The sequence below is a fragment of the Diachasmimorpha longicaudata genome, chromosome 7 (assembly GCF_034640455.1).
Source record: "Diachasmimorpha longicaudata isolate KC_UGA_2023 chromosome 7, iyDiaLong2, whole genome shotgun sequence".
Taxonomy (NCBI): Eukaryota; Metazoa; Arthropoda; class Insecta; order Hymenoptera; family Braconidae; genus Diachasmimorpha; species Diachasmimorpha longicaudata.
The window spans coordinates 6,236,065-6,256,353 of record NC_087231.1 but is presented as its reverse complement, the minus strand read 5'-3'; the positions used below and the strand labels follow the sequence as shown (position 1 = coordinate 6,256,353).

General features: G+C 37.0%; 2 protein-coding genes across 3 annotated transcripts; both read left to right on the top strand.

The window, feature by feature from the left end:
• Nucleotides 1–3,432: 3,432 nt before the first annotated feature.
• LOC135164901 (CYFIP-related Rac1 interactor B) lies at nucleotides 3,433–18,014 on the top strand. 2 transcript variants are annotated; one of them, XM_064125678.1, is made up of 6 exons: nucleotides 3,433–3,803; nucleotides 14,138–14,297; nucleotides 14,389–14,613; nucleotides 14,958–15,292; nucleotides 15,432–15,511; nucleotides 16,425–18,014. In XM_064125678.1, exons 2-6 carry the CDS (start codon nucleotides 14,213–14,215, stop codon nucleotides 16,687–16,689), a joined length of 990 nt encoding a protein of 329 aa, XP_063981748.1. In that variant the 5' UTR covers nucleotides 3,433–3,803; nucleotides 14,138–14,212; the 3' UTR covers nucleotides 16,690–18,014. The 2 variants fall into 2 exon arrangements, with proteins under 2 accessions (XP_063981748.1, XP_063981749.1); XM_064125679.1 differs by lacking the exon at nucleotides 3,433–3,803 and adding an exon at nucleotides 12,313–12,495.
• A 349-nt stretch (nucleotides 18,015–18,363) lies between these two features.
• Zuc (zucchini) lies at nucleotides 18,364–19,958 on the top strand. Its single transcript, XM_064125681.1, has 3 exons — nucleotides 18,364–18,856; nucleotides 19,106–19,296; nucleotides 19,512–19,958. The coding sequence occupies exons 1-3, from the start codon at nucleotides 18,507–18,509 to the stop codon at nucleotides 19,742–19,744; spliced, it is 774 nt and encodes a 257-aa protein (XP_063981751.1). The 5' UTR covers nucleotides 18,364–18,506; the 3' UTR covers nucleotides 19,745–19,958.
• The last annotated feature ends 331 nt before the right edge of the window (nucleotides 19,959–20,289 follow it).

Genomic DNA, 20,289 nt, shown 5'->3' with positions numbered 1-20,289 from the left:
TTCGTCGTGGCCAGTCCCACCGGTGTGAATAACTGCATTGTCATCATTGATCAATTTGCATCGTCGTTTCTTGTAATCTGAGAGATCTGCACGCACAGGGGTTATCGACGGGGTTATAAATACCCTTTGATGTTGTCGGTAAAAAAAAAAAGGTTCAGACGAGCCATCCTCCCTTCCTCTTTCACTCATCCCCTCTGCCTTCTTACTCAAACGAATCATCGATGCAGAGCATCCATGAGGCAATTGGTGCACGCGTATTCCATCAAAAAGGGGGAGGGAATGAGAAAATAAGAAGAGAAGCACGAGTTTACACAGAATAAAGATAAAAGATAAATGCAGGGACACGCGCGTCCTCTGAAGAGGAAAGAAATCGGCGATGAGGTCGAGTTCGTTAGTGCGCTTCTCACCCACCCCCTTTTGCACTCGCGCTTCTCCAACAAGAGATGCGGGCATCACCTGCCCGCCTTTATGCAATAAATCTTTGGTTTATTTCTCGTTATTAACTCATTTCCATACCAAAGATAGTGGGCCCAAGACTACTATAGTGTAGAAAAAAAATTATGTACAGTCAGGTGCCCCCATGAGATTGTACATCAATGATATTGCATTTTCCGTAAGGTGGCTGACAGTTTGGGACCGATCCACACAGAGAGAAAAGTCTGGTTTCGTAAAATTTACTGAACAGCAGTTTAAAATTTATCTAGGTCAGTTTATTTTATGGTGCCTTCTTTCAGTTTTTGCTGAGCCGCACAACAATTTTTCGGTCATTCATTGGGATTGTTTAACGAGAAGCACCGAATAGAACCGATTATTGCCGAGGTTGAATTCTGTCATGTGACGGCCTGAATCAACCATTTAGCGGCCATCTTGTTGTCGCCCATTAGTCTTTGAATTTTTAGGAGGCCGATATAGAAGTTGTCCTTAGCCGATGAAGAAATTTGATTAGTTGGCGTACACGGGAAGGAGTTTAACGTAAAAATTAGATCTTCAGGGAGCGACAGAAGGGATGAAGGGTAGTTTTTTCACAAAAATTACCCTCCCAAGTCTAATTTTTCCAACAAAAGTTGACCAAAAAAATGGTTGATTGTTATTTCCACCCACATTTCGCCCTCCAGACGTTTAACTTTTACCCAAAATTTCTTTCTTTATAGTAATTTTTTTCAGACTTGCAGTTTGCGTCGAGATTGTACCGCAGCACAGTAATTTTTATCGGAATCACACTATAAAAATTCTCAGATTTTTCTCAGTTTCTCATTTTTTTTAATTCTCAGTTTAGCATTGGATGAGCCTAGAGACGAGCTTCCCGCCCTGTTTGAATTTTCGGAATTTTTTTTCAGTGTTGCCCTGGCTGTAGTTAGTTGAGAAACCTCTTTAACAGCAAGTAAATCCTTCCACCTTTTGCACCGATGTAGACCTATAACCAACTGCAACGCCGTATTCGAAATATTCATTGAACGGGTTTTAATTTGAAGTGAAAAAATTACCAGTGCAAATGAATTCTCGGGGACTCGTTATCAGCGTCCTCCATCGGTATCTCCATCTCGACTGCACCTATTGAAGGAGAGTTTATAACTACAGATAAAAACGAGTTGGTAACGAAAAATTTAATCTGGTTTTGTGGCAAAAGGACTGTAGCGTCTCAGGTAGAAGGAAAATTCAAGGAAAGACCTGCAGACTCGTATGATGCACCATTAGTGGTCAATTAAAAATGATGACAATTTAATTGGTGACGGGACTAATTATTCAAATGCATTAACCCGCTCTTTTTATATTCACCCTCGTTGAGGCGAGATTGAAGGATCCGAGGGCGTGCCGGCACAATTAAACTCTTTTGAATGATGGAGACATGACTGCCATCTAGTTTTTTTTATTTTCACCTGATTGGTGGAGAGGGATTTATTGACTGTAGGGAAGTGGATATTGAAGAACGGACTTCCTTGAATTATCACCAGTCGTCGATAACCGTTCACCTGCCGGTAACTTATCTTATTTTGATATTCAAAGTTTTCCTATTGAGTCATTAATTTTAAATTCATCCTAATCAAGAGATCATCAGCACAATTTTCTTGAATCGCGAGTAAATTGTTTATCAAAAAAATCCAATGAATATTTACGATATTTATAAAACCTTAAAACTGAGGGAAATGGATCTATGATCTGTTATTCATTTAGTTAAAAAACTATGGCCTATCGAGGCTCTCGAGCTATTGGCTGCACAATAAAAAATCGAGGAATCGCCAATAAATAAGTTTTTCATGGTGCATTCCCTGGAATAGTATGTCTGCAGTGTAGATATCCTCGACCTGTTGTTCTTCCCACCGTTTCCATCTAATCATGGAATTAAATGACGAAAATCCCACGGACATGTGACTCATAAAAAAGTATAGCCAGCCAGACAAATTGACGGAAAACGCGTATAAACGCTTGCAACAATTGTAATGGATGTCAGTTCCATAAAATGTGTGTCAGGAGTTAAAAACTTAATTAGATTGAAACGCCATAATGTATTTACAGGTCTTATAATCTTTATCATCTGAATATCAATCTTTTATCAAATTGAATTTACTGATACCTGATATCTTTTTAACAAATCTATATATATACATATATATATATGGGTGATTCATCGTACCACTACGAACAGTATTGACCCATATTACGTCCAACGCATAAGAGAATTCAGCAACAGAGTCATAGAATGTTATGTTATGTGGTGAGTTGCAATCATGGAACGGTCTGGGGCAATTTTCAATTTTCTATAAAAAATTAGATTCGCTTCCCACCGCTGATGGTATGAAATTTCACGTAGCTGTCTACGCATTTGTATTTTATAGGCATTGTGTTGGATTTTTGTTGGAAGCTATCACGATTTCGTGAACGATTGAGTAAACGCAAACTTCTGGATTCGCGTAATTTCGTCAGCAATTTTTCCAAAATATAAATTTAGTTTATTCCGCCCTGGCGACGCAGGCCGAATCTTAATCTACACAAATTATTAAGACGATATTACTATTTTTGAAGACTGACTGTTTATTAGATTCGAATGTTAGTTAACGAATCATTATTGTAAGACTGAAGCATTTAAGTATACATGGAAGAGGATTACTGATTTTAATATTTTATTTTACACTCTCACCCATCAAAATTCTACATCTCACATTAATTGAATGTATCCCATTTGATCGATCTGAAAACTTATTGTCGGTGACATTAACGGAGTCGTATGCAATAAAATATTTTCAATGGAATAATGACTCATTTTCATACGAATGTGTCATTATCTACGTTCTATAGGAAGCCCACTGGTAAAATGAAGATTTAAAATGTCGGAACAACGGAATTGTGTGTTCATATGAAAGAATTTGCATAAAACAAAATATATTTCGTAGAATCTATGATATTTTTCTCTCAATGATAGATAGAATGGAACAGCCTCTCCTTCTCCCACCCACCAATCGCGCAGTCATGTGCTCGGCGTTGGTGTGAGTGATGTATGCGGTGGGGCGGCGCGCGCTGTACGTTACGGAATGAGGAGCATCAGCTGACTGACAGAAGGGGGACAGCCGCGCAGCTGTACACATCGAAAATTATTGCGTTAGTCGTGGCGCCAACTCCAGTGTTTTGTTTTGTTAAAACTCTCTCCAACTGAATTACAATTCTGTAATTATACCATGGACTTTCTTCAAGAGTCTGTTAATTGAGTTGTTCGGAAAGTGTTTGGAAAATTGTGTAACAGTGAGTTAGTGAGTTTATTTCCCTGGATTTTGGAGTATAGGACGTCTCTCGAACTGGAAACTGTATCAGTGAGTACTTATCTGTTTTGTTATTGCGATAATGTTATCGAGTTTCATTGAATGTTAATGGTGAGGGCTGTGATGTCTTTTTATGATTATTTTACGTTACTCCGAGAGGTTTAGGATATGCGATGAGGATGATGATCGAAATTTTTGGAAATAGGTTGAGCTGACTGTTGTATCCTATCGGGTCTTGAACTGGGAGTCTTACGCACGTGGGGGCTATGGAGTAATTTTTTATAGTTTAACCAATTTTTGTTCTTGAGCGAAACAACGATCTCTGGATTTTTTAAAATTATTTTTGTTTGCGTTAAAAAATTTTTTTAGTTGTATGATGTAAATAAAGGCATAACAATATTGAAGCAATCAACTAATCCTCTGCACCAGACTGTGATTTATCGAATCGTTCTGAATTTTGTTAGAATCGAATGGAATTATGCAATTGGGGATGAGCACAGTTGAGAGAGGTCACGTGTAGCACCAAAGAGCCCTCAAGAATCCCATGGGAGGGTCAGAGATGTAGTGTTTTTGGGAGATGGAGAATGTTGAGAAAATAACTTTTCACCGCGGGGGGTTTTCCTCTCCCATCGCATCTTTCATCGCTCTTCCTTTCTCTCGTTCATTCGCTTTCGTTAATTTGTCGACGAGCCATTCGTCGGATTTTTCAAGGAGAAAAAGGTAAATAAACTCCGCTCATCATGCTTTGAAGATTCCATTATTTTTAATTACTAGAATTACCCAGATGATAGCATTGAAAACGTGATGAGGTAATCTCGTGAATTCAACTGAAAACAAGGAAAAAGTGACATTGAGTCACTGCGGTATTGAGACGATCAAACTGTCATTTCCGCGGGGCGAAGGAATTTTTTTTCAAATTGAGTTTTTCATTAAGTACGTAGTTACAATCTTGAATATTTTCTCAGCATGTTAAACCTCTTTGATCAAAAATAGGGGCAGATTTTTTCGATTTTCCTTCATTTCACTTCAGTGCCGCTGAAATCTCTTTCGTGAAAATGGAAAATTTTCTGCAAATTTTCCGGTCTAATTCTTTTATTTATCTAAAATTCTATTGAAGTATCAGTGGAGCCATAAATTTCTACCCCCAAAACTGACTTTAAAATGAATAATTCCAATAATTTTCAATGGATTATCCATGAAATTCCAATTGTTTCCTGGCATTGATAAAATTAATCGGCAGAACTGCCAATGTTACGAACAATTCATCTACATTCAAGTTATTTTACATCCTGCAGTCGATAAAATTATAGCCGTCGAGCAGTCTCCACCGGGAGTTTGTAAATAGCAGCTGCTTTTCCCGTGTATGGATTCTTATCACGCTACAGAGGAAACCGCTAAGACTCCACGCGATGTTTCACTTCGTTCAAATTGTTCATTTATTTTTTATTCAACGTCGTTGTATTATCTCAGGAAACTGAATGTTTTTGTTGCAAATTCTTTGTGCTATTTGATTCCAATTGAGTGCCAGAGAATTCTGCGGTTTCTCCGGTCGAAGCGGTCTCACCATCGGATAGCGTTCACTTTTTTTCTGATCATTCATGATCGAGGTCGAGTGCATTTGCTGAATAAGGCGCAATATTTTTACCCGCACATTTTGTTTCTGGATTATGAGCATCAGCATAGCATTTAATGAATTATCGAGGCACATTACTGGCAATCAGAGCGCAGCCCTATACCCACAAGTCAATTAACAACTAGGTCGAAGTGGTTAGGCGTGGAATTATTGGGGAAGGGCATCTCATGGTATTAATCCCACCCCCTTGGCGATGCCCCGATGGCTGTCCTAACACACTCGAGGTGAGTTTGCAAAGGATAAGCTTGCCAGTGGTTAAATTTGTATTTCCACGATCGATTTTCCGTTGGTATCCTTGATAATTCAGAAATTCGCTTTTGAGACTCGAGGAATTCTATTGCCCTTAACTATTTTTAGAATTACTGCAGTATCAACTTCAACCTTTCGGAATGAAATGTGAACCGTCAATCTTCGCGAAAGTGTAAGAATAAAAAATTCGGTTGAAACACTGAGCGCTTTCATGATTTCTTCAGTAGTTTTCTGTTTACCAATTCGGTTACACATGCAGACCAAAATTATCAATTTCCTTGGTAATTCGTATCCGTACGTGAGATTTTATCCGATGCTAAATCCTCTTCGGTCATGTCCCATGTACCGTGGCGTTATTCGTTTGGCTTCCTGACACGCACTGGAGAATATCTTGATTTTTTTTTATGAAAACACATTGTGAGGAGTCATATTTCACAGCTTCGTTGGTAACTATCGGCGTGGAATAACATCAATTTTTTTCACGCTTGCGAGACATAATTGGAGGTCTTGTCGATTGGGTAGAAAGCACTGCACCTCTCTCTCTCTCTCTCTCTTGTTCTTTGAGATTTTTTTTGCTGAAGAAAATTTATTTTTTGAATTAATCATTGCGAGATCTGTCTTATCGACTTAGTCTCATTTTGCCACGACTCTTTTTTGAACAAATGGAGAGGTCGATGCTCTCGTGTTCTACTCTGGTTAAAAAATTTGCTTTTGCAGTTGTGTAGATTCTAAACATCAGCAATTTATCAAGAAACTTTAGTCGATTACGCAGAAATGTCTGCTCACGTGTTGATTTCATTCCCGGTAAATGAATTAATTCCATTGAGTGATTGCATAGGAATGAATTGAATAGGTGTTTGAATTTTATATGGAATATTGAAGCAATCGGAATCCGTTCAGGTACTGTTGAGATTATTAAATGAAAAGGTGATCGTTCGAGGAAATATTGTTGTCAACTGTAAGACCGTTTAAATTAGAAACAGCTGCGACCGCGGACGGTAATAGTTCAATAAAAATTGCGTGAAAGGTCCGTAATTCCTAACTGAGAACAAAGGTCCGATAAAAATTACCGAGGAATCAGTAAAAAATCCCAAACGCTCCGTAAAAATTACGTAACTCCTGGATTATTCGCGGAAGCTAAAAAAATTGTTTTTCAATAATTTATTGCATTCGAACGACGGTCTTCGAAAATCGGAAATTCCGCACAGGTCTTCAGAATATATCTAAGAGTGTCCAAAAAAAAATTTGGAAAATTTATTTCCATTTTTATATCTCACCAGAATATTCTTAATGATCTCTGACATTGATGACCCTTTTCTTCTCTAAAATTCCACGATATCCACCATTCAACCGATCATCCACTTCCCTTCTTTTCTCTTTATGCCCAGTACTACACGGCCTAATTAAGCCCTCATTCGAGGATACAATATTCTCCCGTTACCTGCAACTGCAGATTATTTTTCCCCTGAAATTGCATTTCCGGAAATTCTCTACAAAGTCATCCGTTTATTTATTCATCAAGATGAAAGATGGAATATCCAATTACTCCCGAGCATTCCCCAAGTCGACAATTCCAAGTATTCATAAAAAGTACGAAATTCATGTGCATCAAAGCACACGTTTGTCTCGCCTCAGAGGAATGCACTTTAGTTGAGAAAAAAAAATGAATGATCCATATGTTCCTTCCGATTCCCACTTGTACTTCCGGTGCAAGGATGAGCATTTCTGCACTTCCGTTAGCGTTAACAATTCTGATATTATTACACAAAACCAGTATTTTTAATTCACCCCTTCCGGGGATCTGTAATACTGGTGCATAGACCGGATGTCGGTGCGACTTCATTGATTGTTCTGCGGGCGAATGCAGGAGAACTGATATTAATTGAGTACTAACTGTGAATCACACTGTATACGCGATGAAATTAAAAAATATATATATCTGGGTCTAGGTCGACTCTCCCCTAGAACCGACGGTCATTTCTCTTCCATTTTTACCCATATTCTCACTATCGATTATAATTTTTTAATTAACCTTAGTGAAAATCACTGGAGCGGTGATACGAGAGGGACTTGTGTACTGTATATGTATAGAAGGGAGATATACATATAGAGGCCTTTAGCCCGAGGTTTCCTACTCTCGTCCGGGATATGACGATATCCATCCCCTCTGTTATTGCTTCGGACACTGGCGTAGCCACAGCTTTCAACCAATTTTTTTTATTTATTTTGTCACTCCCTATTCTCCCTGATTGTAGCTCAATCGTTGAACAGAATGAATAGTTGGATGAGGCGTCTACTTGAAATTCTTTTGAGCAGGCCAAACATTTTTATTTAGGGGCTAAATCGGGGGTAAAATCTGGAATTAAATGTAGAAAGTGGCAGAGGAAAACGAATGGTTTAAAATGTTTGAATTAAATTTTTTTTTACTGTAAAAAGTGGGTCAATCCTGAACGATCAAATCTTTTTTTTACTGCTTCCGCCGTAAGCAAAAACCTTTATTACTCCCTCGTTTTATGACATACAAACAAAACGTGCTCCCTTGTCCCCTCGTTTAAGCATTGAAAATGGTTTTAAAATACAGTAAACGTCTTCCTAAGGTGATAGTAACGTTGAAGTATCATTGAACGCTCCCTGGATGCGACAAATTCATTTTTTATATATAACAATCCGTGCCCATAACGAAGGGGTTTTTCTGTGGTTTATAGTGTCAAATGATATATGTGATATATTGGCTGGGAAGATCATTGAATAAGCTTCAAAATGACGCCTGGCGGGTCCAATTCTGATCATTTTTCATTGCCTTATGAGCGATTTTAATAACAAAATAATGTTTTGTAATTTTATTGAATTATTCACGTATCATATGCTAATCTCAAAATCTTATAGTGATATTTGTTTACTGTGATATTTACTAATCAACAATTCTCACCATTTTTTACGCGAAATAAAAATTAATAAACATTCAGAATCGCAAAGGTGCAATTTACCCACCGCGCTTGGAGGGTGCGTCTGTCTAGCTTTTAAAAAAACTGTTTCAGTTCCTTTCACTCGGAATTATAACACAATGAAATTAGCGATGTGTGAGTGATACTGCGCAGTATGTCACTCGTATCACTATCAAGCTACCTCTTAATTAATTTGGCCAGGCAAGTGCCTGAACGGGGACAGCGTATTGACGGCTATACTATGAACATTGAAACACGCTATATCGAGAGCTGCCCATAAAGCGGAAGGTTTTTTTACTCTTGTCACGGCGAACGTCACCATTACCATAGACACGAGGCTCCGTAGGTTATTGTGCTGATGTTTTCTCATCCCTCACGAATATTTTCGGATTTCAAATTATTCCACGTGTAAGACTGGAAGCTTAAAGAGTTCTCCATCTTCTGACGTCATAGGAAATAGTTGAATAGAATTTTGGATTGGGTAGGAAGAGACTCAGGATATTTCTCGAATTATCAAGGAAAATTAAAGATTGTGAACAATAACCGATCACAATTCTTCTATTCGAAAGAAAAAGCCCTTCCACTTCCTTCATTTCCGAATCGTTATTGAATATTCTCTATTGAATTCATAGTTTCCAAAAATTTGTAAAACGTGTTCTGGAGATATTTGTCAATTACTCGCAATGAATAAGAATTTCATAATTGAAAAAATTAATGAATAGAGTATTCATAATTTTCGTGTCCTCTCTCATTTCTATTCCAAATCGTCTTCGAGTTTTCTCACTGAGAAAAATGGAAAATGAAACTAACACGAAAATATTCTTAATGAAAAAAATTTGTTTCACTTACGGGTCAGTCTATGATTTCATTTAGCCCCCGATGAGTTGATTTATGCCACGTTGGCTTTCCATAAAATAAACGAGCATTCTGTTCCGCACACTGACTAATCTACAACTGATCAATATTCCACATGTCCTTTTCGCATTTGAATGATTGCAGGTGAAGTGAGTTGAGTTTGTGTATGTCAACATAAACGCGTGACAATTAGTAATTCCGTACTTTTGGTCCGGCAATAAAATCTTCTGCTTGTTCCAGAGTTTTCACTTTTTTTAATGAAAAAATATTGTCTGTGATACCGTCCGTTATCGTTGCACATGTGATATCATGATATTGGGCTCACTCAGCAAATGAAAGCCCACAGTATTTCAATTGATTTGCTAGAGCCTGATGTACATACAAAAAGGCATTAATAGGCGTCGATTATCCTCGCCCACGATTTCCGACGATTATTCAATCATTCTCTGGGTTTCTTTCTCGTTCATTATTTCATACAACAGAATGGAGTGAGAACTGGGCAGTGAAAAAAACATCAACATATCAGTACGTGATCTTCACGTACGTTTCACCGAGCACGTCATATGCATATCGTCACGCAGTAGATTGTTGCTGTATTTATATTGAGGCAGTCGATGAGGAAGTCGACGACCCGTGAGAATTTCCGTGAAACCTCATTCTCTTCTCCTCTCTTAACTCTGAACGATTCTAAATAGCTCCATAACTTGTCTCAAGGATTATCGGCTGTTTGAGAGCAATCGACTGTGGCATCATCAGCACTTTACATAATTTCCAAGTGACTGGACCACGTGGGGACTTTACCCAGTGATGGTGTTTTAATTTTTATGGAATGGTATTCCAAAAATTTGAAGTTATGATTGAAGTCACTTGAGGCATGCGGCAAAATATTTAGATGAATTAAAATTACTATTGCGAAAAATGAAGGTTTTAACGTCTTGCAAACTGCTGATCACCGTCGAGATAAAAAAACGTCGTCTCATTTCCTAAAAATAAGGCGAAAAACCTTACAGTAAACATCAGCGAGGGAAAATTAATTCGCTAATTTATCCATATAAACTGCATTCACATGACTCCGTGCGGTAAACAGCGCATTACGAACGCGTTATTCGAGATCCCACGTTCGTTCGACATAAAAACATTTTTACGCTGTGCAATCGGCAACAAAAGCCCACAGATGGCCCTCCAATTATCTCAATAAATTGTCTGACTAATTCGATGAAATATATTCCTTTGCGGAAAGAGCTAATAATGCCACCACTGCAATGCTCACGTCAATGTTCACATCTCACAAACACAAAACATGAAAATGCTTGATTTATGACTGTAATCTGACGTACACATTTTCATTGTGAGGAGCAATAACTCTTTAGTAACAATGGCAATCGTGGTGGTATATGAAGCTCTACCAGGATTACGCGTGGCTGCATATATCTCTGCTCATTTTGGTAGACAATAAAAAAAAATCCCCTCGTGTACTGAGAGCACACAATAGCAAAGAGCTGAGTCATACCACACGCCAGGATAAACTCACACGTGTCTAAGGTTAGTCTCAGTGTGGGTCGACACTTGGCATTCTCGCGGAATTCTTCCGTCTCTGACCTGAACGCATACGGGAGAACGCATCTCACTAAATTTAGAATATCTGAGAGGACGGAGAAATGAGGAAAAGCATCAGTTAAGAAATATTTTGCATTAGTTTCACTGTACAAGCGGGAAAATTGCCGGCTATTTTCCTCGTCGATGAACGTGACTGAAGTAATCGTTCGACTTTCATGTTCGTTCGATTTCTTAACGAATCAGTCAGCCTTGCATTATTGGGTATTATGCAAATTCATCAGAAATTAAACTGTGTTAATAAGTGAGTTGTTCCACCAATGTTCCTTAAAGATATGAAATTGACTAAAATTGTTGCGTCAGATTTAATACTCTGGTGGTAAACAATTCGCACGTCTGTACAATAGTTTTGGAATTTGAAATATGTGTGACAACTGAACTATATTTGCTCAGAAATGCCTGAATAATGAACCAAACCAGTGAAGATCAGTTCGGTCTAGTAAATATTGAAGTAAGCAATATTTATTTTTTTGTTTATTTCTTTCATGCCACGCATCCTGGGTTTTTTCTCTCAAGATATTTATGTGTATTAAGACATTAGCCTATGTCTCATTTTTCACCGGAATAAAAAGTACAAGGAATTCTGCCATAAAAGCAGTCACAAAGAATCACCATAAATGTCACAGGCTAGAGGTAATGCAATTTTCCTTAAAAGATAAGTGTCTCATAGCGAGCAAAAGCATGAAACTCTCTTAATGAAGACCAAAGATCCTTTTAAAGCTGTTCGACACCTTTTTACTCAAACTTCACGTCTAGTTTTGTTTCTGGTAAATTGTTCATCGGATTGCCACGAAAAATATAACCTTTTTGCGTTGTCATTATTTAATGAATCAACATTTCACCTTTCGGATGAAACCCCTTAAGGGGAGCCATCCAGATCAGTCACGTGACCGAATTGACTTATCTAATTCCATCCACAATAATTTTCAATTATGATGAAACCCAATTTCCAAAATATCGGCATTCCAACTGCACCTTCAAAATTGGGTCTCATAACAATCGAAAAATTGTATTGCTCTGCAACTAGAAATTCCAAATTTATCACGTTAACCCTCTCGAAGACAGCCCTTAAGATCATTTCTATCTGATTTTTTTAAAATCAAAGTTCACGTCCCGGGCTTTTCCACCCTCCTGCCATCTATCCACTGCAACCCCACGCATTTCATTGATTTTTCCACTCACAACCCCTCCACGACAACCACCCCACAATCGTGATATTCCACCACCGACGCCGTTGCCCAAATAAGGGAATAGAATCGCGCGCGTCAGCATCACAAGTAGTAACAGCCGTGAACATTGGTATCATGGCCTCGCCTGGCGTCAGACGGAAATCACCGTTCCACTTGTTGACTCGTTACATTTCTGTTTATTAAGTAGTAGAAGTAGCATGTGACGCCTCTCAAAGGGTTGATGGGCATCGGCCTGCGTCGTTGCACAGAATGTGAGGGTGAGTGGATAATTTTTATTCAACAATTTTAATTACACCAGTGGATTCAGCGCATCGCGCATTCAGCGTCGCCGTGATAAAATCAGAAGGCAGATGTGTTGCCTTGGCCTTTGCGCCTGCCCTTTCCAATATTTTTTTTTTTCATGACTATTATATTTTTACTATTTAGAGTTTTATATTTATTCTCGATTTAAATTCAATTATTACGGTATCATAAATTACCGGTAATGGTCAAGTTAATTGAAATGTCTCATTTATGCAATGTTTAACATTAATATGGAATGCGGGGTTAATGATAATTTGGTTGAAGGATGTGCGTGCAAAGGATTCCCTGCAGTGACCCACATTCTACGGAAATTCGATTGAATTTTAAATCGCTGGCCCGAGTTTCTGGTCTACTGCCGAATAGCCCCCAAATTATCGCGGAAATTCGCCTCAACGGACAATGAAGACTATTCAATAACGAATATCTGTCGAGAAATTGGAGTGGAAACAATTTAACGATTCAAGTCCTTTCATTTTTTTTCGCTCTCCAGGTGCACTCCAGCAACAGTCATATCGGTTTAGGGTTAATGATCTGGAGAGGCGTTATTGGGCAAATTTAAATAGAATTTTATTCAAATACTATTTCAAGTACTAAATATTGAAGTATTTAGTGTTTATAACCGATCGAAATATTTAGTATTAAAAAAATGTAGACACTACCGGAATATTTAAAAAGAACTTTGTATTTCAATATCTGATATTCAGTATTTTCAACAACGAATAAAAAAATCATCTGTAAACCAGAATTAACTAATGAAATGGCGATTTAAGGGTTTTTATAATAATTTCTAGTTAAAAATGAATCAATGATTGCTAATGGAGTTTTATTAATAGAGTAATGACTCATTAAAATTCAAGCAATAATCAGTCGTCAATTTGGAATTGATGACCGGGTCATGGTAATTTACGGTATTGAGTGAAATTAAATTACAATTGTTAATTTTTGGTCTTCGATTTTAGTTCTGTAAGTTCATACATCGTCTTAAAATATTCTAAACTGAATAATTTATTAACAATCCACGGTGGTGTGATGATAGTGGCGTTTAAAAATTATGAATACTTTGCGAATTGCGTTCGCGTCTTAAAAATGGTGCAGTTTACTTTTTTCGGTAGCATTTTTCAGACATAATATTGATAATATTCTGGAAAATACTTGAACATGTTTTATATATTATCACAGGGAAAATATCCGAAAGTGTTTGCAATAGTTAATAATTACTATTAATAAAATACTACTCTGTCCCACATCGAGCTGGAGGCTGAAATTCCAATAAGAGAGCGAGTCACGTAACGCGATTCCACTGAAGTTGCAACAATAAATATATTCGAAGAATTAATTAATCAAAACTGTTTAATAACGATACAGATTGCCTGTGAAGGGCAACTGGTTGAATTCATTTTTCCCCCTTTCGTATCCAATGTGCAGCTGCCCTATGCGTTTAGCCTGAATTAATACTTCACCTCACGTGCAAATTCGTTTAGTTCTCAGAGCCAACACGTCTCCTTCCCTAGAAAATACATTGCCCACTCGGCATAAACATTTTCTATCAATTCTGCATTAGTTATCTATTCAAACGTAAATATTTTCCCCTTGCAGATGTATCGACAGGTGTGAGTGAAGCAGTGACGGAGCTCGGACGTTATAAATTTTGCTTTTGCAAAAGACGTGATAATGGGTAAACTCCTGAGCCTTTTGGCTCGCGATGAGTCGACCTGCTGCACACCCCAGAAATACGACGTCTTCCTCGACTTTGAAAGTGAGTACAGAATTTATTTTCCCTCTTGTGAGAGAGCAGGGGCTTTGACAGATGAATTTGTTGCATTTTTTCTTACTCAAAAATATTTCAGATGCTCAACCCTCTGACAATGAGCGAGAAACTTTCGAGGCAGTGCAGAGAGTTTTGAAAAATTCCGAGTCTATACTCGAGGAGATACAGTGCTACAAAGGAGCTGGCAAGGAAATTCGCGAAGCTATATCAGCACCGACTGAAGAATGCCAGCGTAAAGCGTACCTGACTGTTGCACCTCTGGTTGCCAAGCTCAAGAGATTCTATGAATTTTCTTTGGAACTAGGTAAGTGATACATATTCATAATCACAATCAATGATATTAATCATCTTTTCGACAGTCGAACTGATAAATTTTGTATCACACGAGTGAGACAGTTTGTGCATTTTTTATCAGACGTAGACGCGATGTTGGAAGATCGTTGATGATCATTCTCACGGCGGTAAAATCAGTCAAGCGTTTGCATTTTGAGGAGTTGGACTCAGGTGACTCTGAGAAGTCCACGTTCATCGTGAGACTGCTCACTGAGGCCGGGCACATAAATTGATTTATGTTGAGACAATATTACTCAGAGAGTCGATAAGTGAATATCGTCAATGTCTCATCGTTTAATCTCTCTTCATTCATAGAAATTGTGGTGCCCAAAATTCTTGGTCAACTGTGTTCCGGTAATCTCTCACCCACACAACATCTGGAAACTCAACAGGCCCTTGTAAAGCAACTGGCTGAGATTCTCGAATTTGTTCTAAAATTCGACGAACACAAGATGAAAACCCCAGCGATACAGAATGATTTTAGTTACTATCGGAGAACATTGACAAGAGCATCACTGGTGCAACAAGACAATACAGAGAGTGACCTGGTGGTTGGTAACGAACTTGCCAATCGAATGTCCTTATTCTACGCCAACGCCACACCCATGCTACGAGTGCTGAGTCACGCTACCATAACATTTTTGATGGAGGTAAAAATGCCTTAATTAAGCCTCATCATGATTCTCAATTTCTCTCCTAAATGAATTTCAGTGTAAACTCATCGGTCAATCAAAATGATAGAGGTGACGTTTCATGGGCGGAAATAATTTATGATTCTTGGAATTTCAGAGGCAGGATATTCCGAGGGAGAATATCACAGAGACTATTGGGACAATGGCGAAAGTATGCCTGAGGATGTTGGAGAATCCGTAAGTTAAATATTCTATAGAGATCTCCGTACCCTAGATAGAGCCGAAACATTTTTCCACCGAACGTCGTATATTGAATTCCAAGAATTGGTAAATTCTGATGTTCGAGATAATTGATTCAGTTCTAAGCTTGTGATCAACTAAAAGACAAAATGCTTCGATGAGGCGAAACAAAATCGTTCCGTTGACCATTTAATTACTAATTTAATCACGAAGTGGTAACCCGAGGTAATTTACTCTTGACTATTGCCCAGTTTTTTATAAATTTCTCGGAATCGAAGGGAGATAACATAATTGCTATCATAATCTTTTTTGGAGAGCGAATGAAGTACTACAAGAAATGAAGTGACAAAAATTTCGTCATCTCCCTCCGATTTAGAGATAATTCTCATCAACTCGACTGATAGATAAGTCAACTTACAAAATACATGATTTTTTAATTACAAACTTCTTGGAGCTTCGTCAATGATGACTTTTACAATTCATACATCCAAATGTAACCACGGATTTTCGTCACCTTCGAGTTATATTCCAACATGGATTTTTAAATTTAAAGTACATACGGAGAAAATTTAAATAATGTATCGAAACAATTACCCCAATATTTATTTCCATGAATCGTTAAATTCATTTTGTTATCAAATAAAATACATTGATTTTCGAAAGATCAAGATGCTTCGATATTTAATTAGATGAATATCATTGCTACAGTCATTTGAAAGTTCTGCAATTCAAATTAATTTCCGTGCGGCTTTTACCCAACATACAGTTGCTTCAAAAGGATCTATTGACTGGCATAGAAGCACCCAATCATTTGTTAATTGCAGAACTTTAACGATAAAGGGAACTTAGTTGTCTCTGGGGACAAAACGTGAAGTATAAACTCTGATTAATGAATAATTCAATTTAACAGAAATCTCTTGGCACAATTTCAACGAGAGGAGACACAGCTATTCGTCCTTCGTGTGATGGTGGGCTTAGTGATACTTTACGATCACGTACATCCACAGGGAGCTTTTGTCAAGGGTTCAAATGTTGATGTGAAGGGATGCGTTAAGCTTTTGAAGGATCAACCGCCCTGCAGAAGTGAGGGCTTATTAAATGCCCTTCGTTACACAACAAAACACTTGAATGAAGAGAACACACCGAAAAATATCAAGAATCTTCTAGCAGCATGATTACCAAAGCAACGAGGCTGTTGCATTAGAAGTTGAAGCAGTTCAGGTCGTATCGATAATTTAATAATAATCCTCCCAATTTTAAATTAAAAATGGGAGTAAATGCTGCCGAGCTGATGATAACTGCCACTTTGATACTTGAATTCACTGATGAAGACAAGAAAAATTTGGAAAAAAGAAGGCAGAAAAAACGTGATTATTTGAGGAAAAAATTGTATGCTTCTCAGGCATTATCACAATGCCAATTTTTATCTCTAAACTATTATTAATTACTGCTTAGTTTTTAAATAATTGTATTAATTAATTTAATGGTAAGTCAGAATGCTTCATTACACACGATGGGTCATAATCGTTCTGTCAATTCCATAGCTCTTCCTGTATAGTGTAATGAATCATTTATTCATCGGGTCATGATAGCATATCACATACACTAGATTTATCTAGTGATGGAGATATATTTCTTCATTCGAAAGAGATTATTTAATCTATGTTGGCGGATTCGCATTTTGTTCTTCGGTTAGGAAATCTGTTGTTAGCTGTGGGTAAGATTATAATTGGAGGAAGATAATTCGGTGAAAATATTAGAGAATAAGGGGGGAATAATTTTGTGTTCGAATACTGCCAGTTTAATGTGAATCAGAATTTGTCAGCAAAATTGGGCCAAAATTATGGTAACAATTAATGGTTAAACATAGAAAGTATATTATCGGATCTACGAATGTGTGAAACAAAATTATTTCGTGATCGTATCACCATTTGGACCTTGAAATTTGAATCAATTACTGTACACAAATAGGGAAGTATTATTGACGAGAACCAAAGATAAATGTATATTGTACATTATGTAGAATGGTAATTGACGAAATTTCCTAGGATTAATATTCAGAAAAAATTGAGATTATAAATGAAAAATTGATTGGTATCAACATGTTATCGATATGAATAAGCATAGATACTATTATTGTCATATGCACATGAAATGTGGCCATTGCAGGCTGAATGTCAAAGTGAAAGAAAAACCGTTGGTACAACATGTTAATGCAACAAGGGAATTGTGCAACCTCGGTTGAGCACCTGTCAATCAGCATAAAAGACTGGAATTACTGTCAGAATTGTTTACGTACCTCTTCTGACTGTCGTTTGAAGGAAAAAAATGATGGAGTGAAGGTTTTATATTTTTTCTCGTGAGTTCAATTATTATGGCTTCCGCCACTCAGCATTTGTAAGCGCACATTATTCTCTGTAATATCGAATTGTTTTATGTTTCTTTTGGTACTGAATGTATAACGTATTTCATGAAATATGACTGATGATGCCCTTCTGCATTGTTGCGTAGTTTATTTAGCATTTATTGGGATTCACCAATTATTTAATTTTTTCGAAAACTTTTCAACTGTAGAACTCTGGGTTATTCCACTAAAACCAGCATTTCCCTCCGGCCTGATTGAGCTAATTTAAAATATTTTGACGTTTCTAATTGAAAAATCTTTGCTCTCGCAAAATATTGGCATTTTTCCAAAATTTTATTTCTTGTGAATAGATAATATTATTCATTTGATAAACGGTATGTCATTTTGTATGAAATGTCAATAAATATTTGGTTCCTTTGACATCGTTTTGTATGATAATAAATCCAGAATTTGCTCTTATTAGGTATGTTCGATGATTGCAGTTATTACAATTTTTGTATTCAATTTTCGAGTTGGAATGTTAGTTGAATCGAAGGATATCATTCCAACATATGATCACAACAGTTTTATTGCGAGTCGGTAAGGACGATTTAATATTTTAGTTCAAAAGTGTAATGCAAGGTGGCTATGATGGCGACAGTTGTTGGTGGGTTGAATGGCTTCCTATTGTTTGTTGATACCGGCGTTTTTCCAACTTCTCAACGTGGAGCCAATTATTTAAATTCTTCTAATATTGTTTTTAATGTTGTACTCAGTATGACAAGTACTCTGAAACTTGGAATTGGGTTTATAGTATTTTCCATTGGATCTGAAGTGGCCTGGCAATTATGGAAAAAATACTTTCGTAAAAATGGAACCAGTAACAATGGAAAAATTAATGAGGCCCTGATTTTCAATTTCGAAAGTGCCTATTGTCGTGAGCACGCTATGAGACAAGCAGTATGTGACATACCACATTGCCCCGGGAGAAACATTAAGTAATATTCTTTTAACATTAAAATATATAACCCCAATGTGAATTGTCCATTAGAGTGATCGCCGTATTAGGAATGTAGTGATTTGTCTGAATGGATTCCCATTTACGTCCTTTTGATTTTGATTTTACTTTTCATTTTTTTTGGAACATGGAAATTTTCATTGAAAAATGTTTAATAGATAACTTTTGTTTTGTTTAATAGATAAATTGTTAAATAATTCTCAAAGAAGTCATTTTTTCCCATTTCTAGAAAATTGGTAAATTTTTTTGACTCCGTCAAAGAAACATTGGACGTTTGCATTTACATTCTCACGTACAAAGACATCTCAGACGCAATTATCCGAGCGCATAGAAGGGGCATCAACATCAGGCTGATTGTAGACTCAGGAATGTCAGAGACTAGTAGTTGCTCCACTCAATTGAGCCGTATGAGACGAGCAGGTATATTTTCAGCTCATGTATGAATTATCGAATTTCCAACCCGTTGGCTTAAAATACAGCCATTAATTGAATTTACTATCTCATGAATCAGTTTAGCCCTCGAGCTACCTGACAATAGATAAAATCCAAAAACAAGCAATGAAGAGAGAAGATAGTGATTGCTTGACAAGAGATAAATCAATAATCAGATACAATAATACTAATTTTATTTTTAGGAATAAAAATTCGTATGCATCGTTCCACAGTCAGTCTTATGCACCACAAATTCGCTATAAGGGATGAAAAATTAATGATCCTTGGCAGCTCTAATTGGACTATGCAAGCGTTTTTCGGCAACTATGACGCCAGTTTGATAACGAATGAACCGGAGTTAGTTCGTGTATTTTCAACTGAATTCAACAGAATGTGGAGTACGATGGACGTGACAGATCTACCATCCCCAACCTGACTTGAATTTATTCAAAAATAGTACTCAATTTTTATACAAAATCCAGTTATTTATGTTTCCTTCATTATTAATTATTAATTAATAATAGATAATTCCTTTTTTTATATTTTAATTTTTAATGCAATAAATTTATTGACACACAGAACAATATATATGAAAGTAAACGAATTTGTATTGATTGAAGAAAATATTATGTTAGTACCCCTGGAGGAAATATTTCTTTGATCTTCCTTTATTATTTTTCTCAGGTCGAAATTTCAAAACTAATTTTCGAACAGTGTAATAATTTTAGTGTACTATAACTCGGTACTTCAGGACTCTTCCGAAAGTTTTTTGCAACTTCATAGTATCTCCCCGCTTTGCCAGAAAAAACTACGTTATTATGATTCATAAAAACAATGTGCCAAGATCAGGTGATGTAGAACAATATATATTTTTTTCAAGGCTGAAAGCGCTATTTTCGATCCGGCAAATCACATTGTTACGAAAATTAATTTAAAAATACACGTCGAGTGGTTTTGCGTGGGCCGAAACGTGATTGTCGG

Coding starts and splice junctions, on each gene's coding strand:
- Zuc (XM_064125681.1), top strand. CDS start 18,507: ATGATGGCGACAGTTGTTGGTGGGTTGAATGGCTTCCTATTGTTTGTT. Junction 18,857..19,105: donor TGCCCCGGGAGAAACATTAA/GTAATATTCTTT, acceptor TCCCATTTCTAG/AAAATTGGTAAATTTTTTTG. Junction 19,297..19,511: donor GAGCCGTATGAGACGAGCAG/GTATATTTTCAG, acceptor TTTTATTTTTAG/GAATAAAAATTCGTATGCAT.
- LOC135164901 (XM_064125678.1), top strand. CDS start 14,213: ATGGGTAAACTCCTGAGCCTTTTGGCTCGCGATGAGTCGACCTGCTGC. Junction 14,298..14,388: donor CGTCTTCCTCGACTTTGAAA/GTGAGTACAGAA, acceptor AAAATATTTCAG/ATGCTCAACCCTCTGACAAT. Junction 15,293..15,431: donor CCATAACATTTTTGATGGAG/GTAAAAATGCCT, acceptor TTGGAATTTCAG/AGGCAGGATATTCCGAGGGA.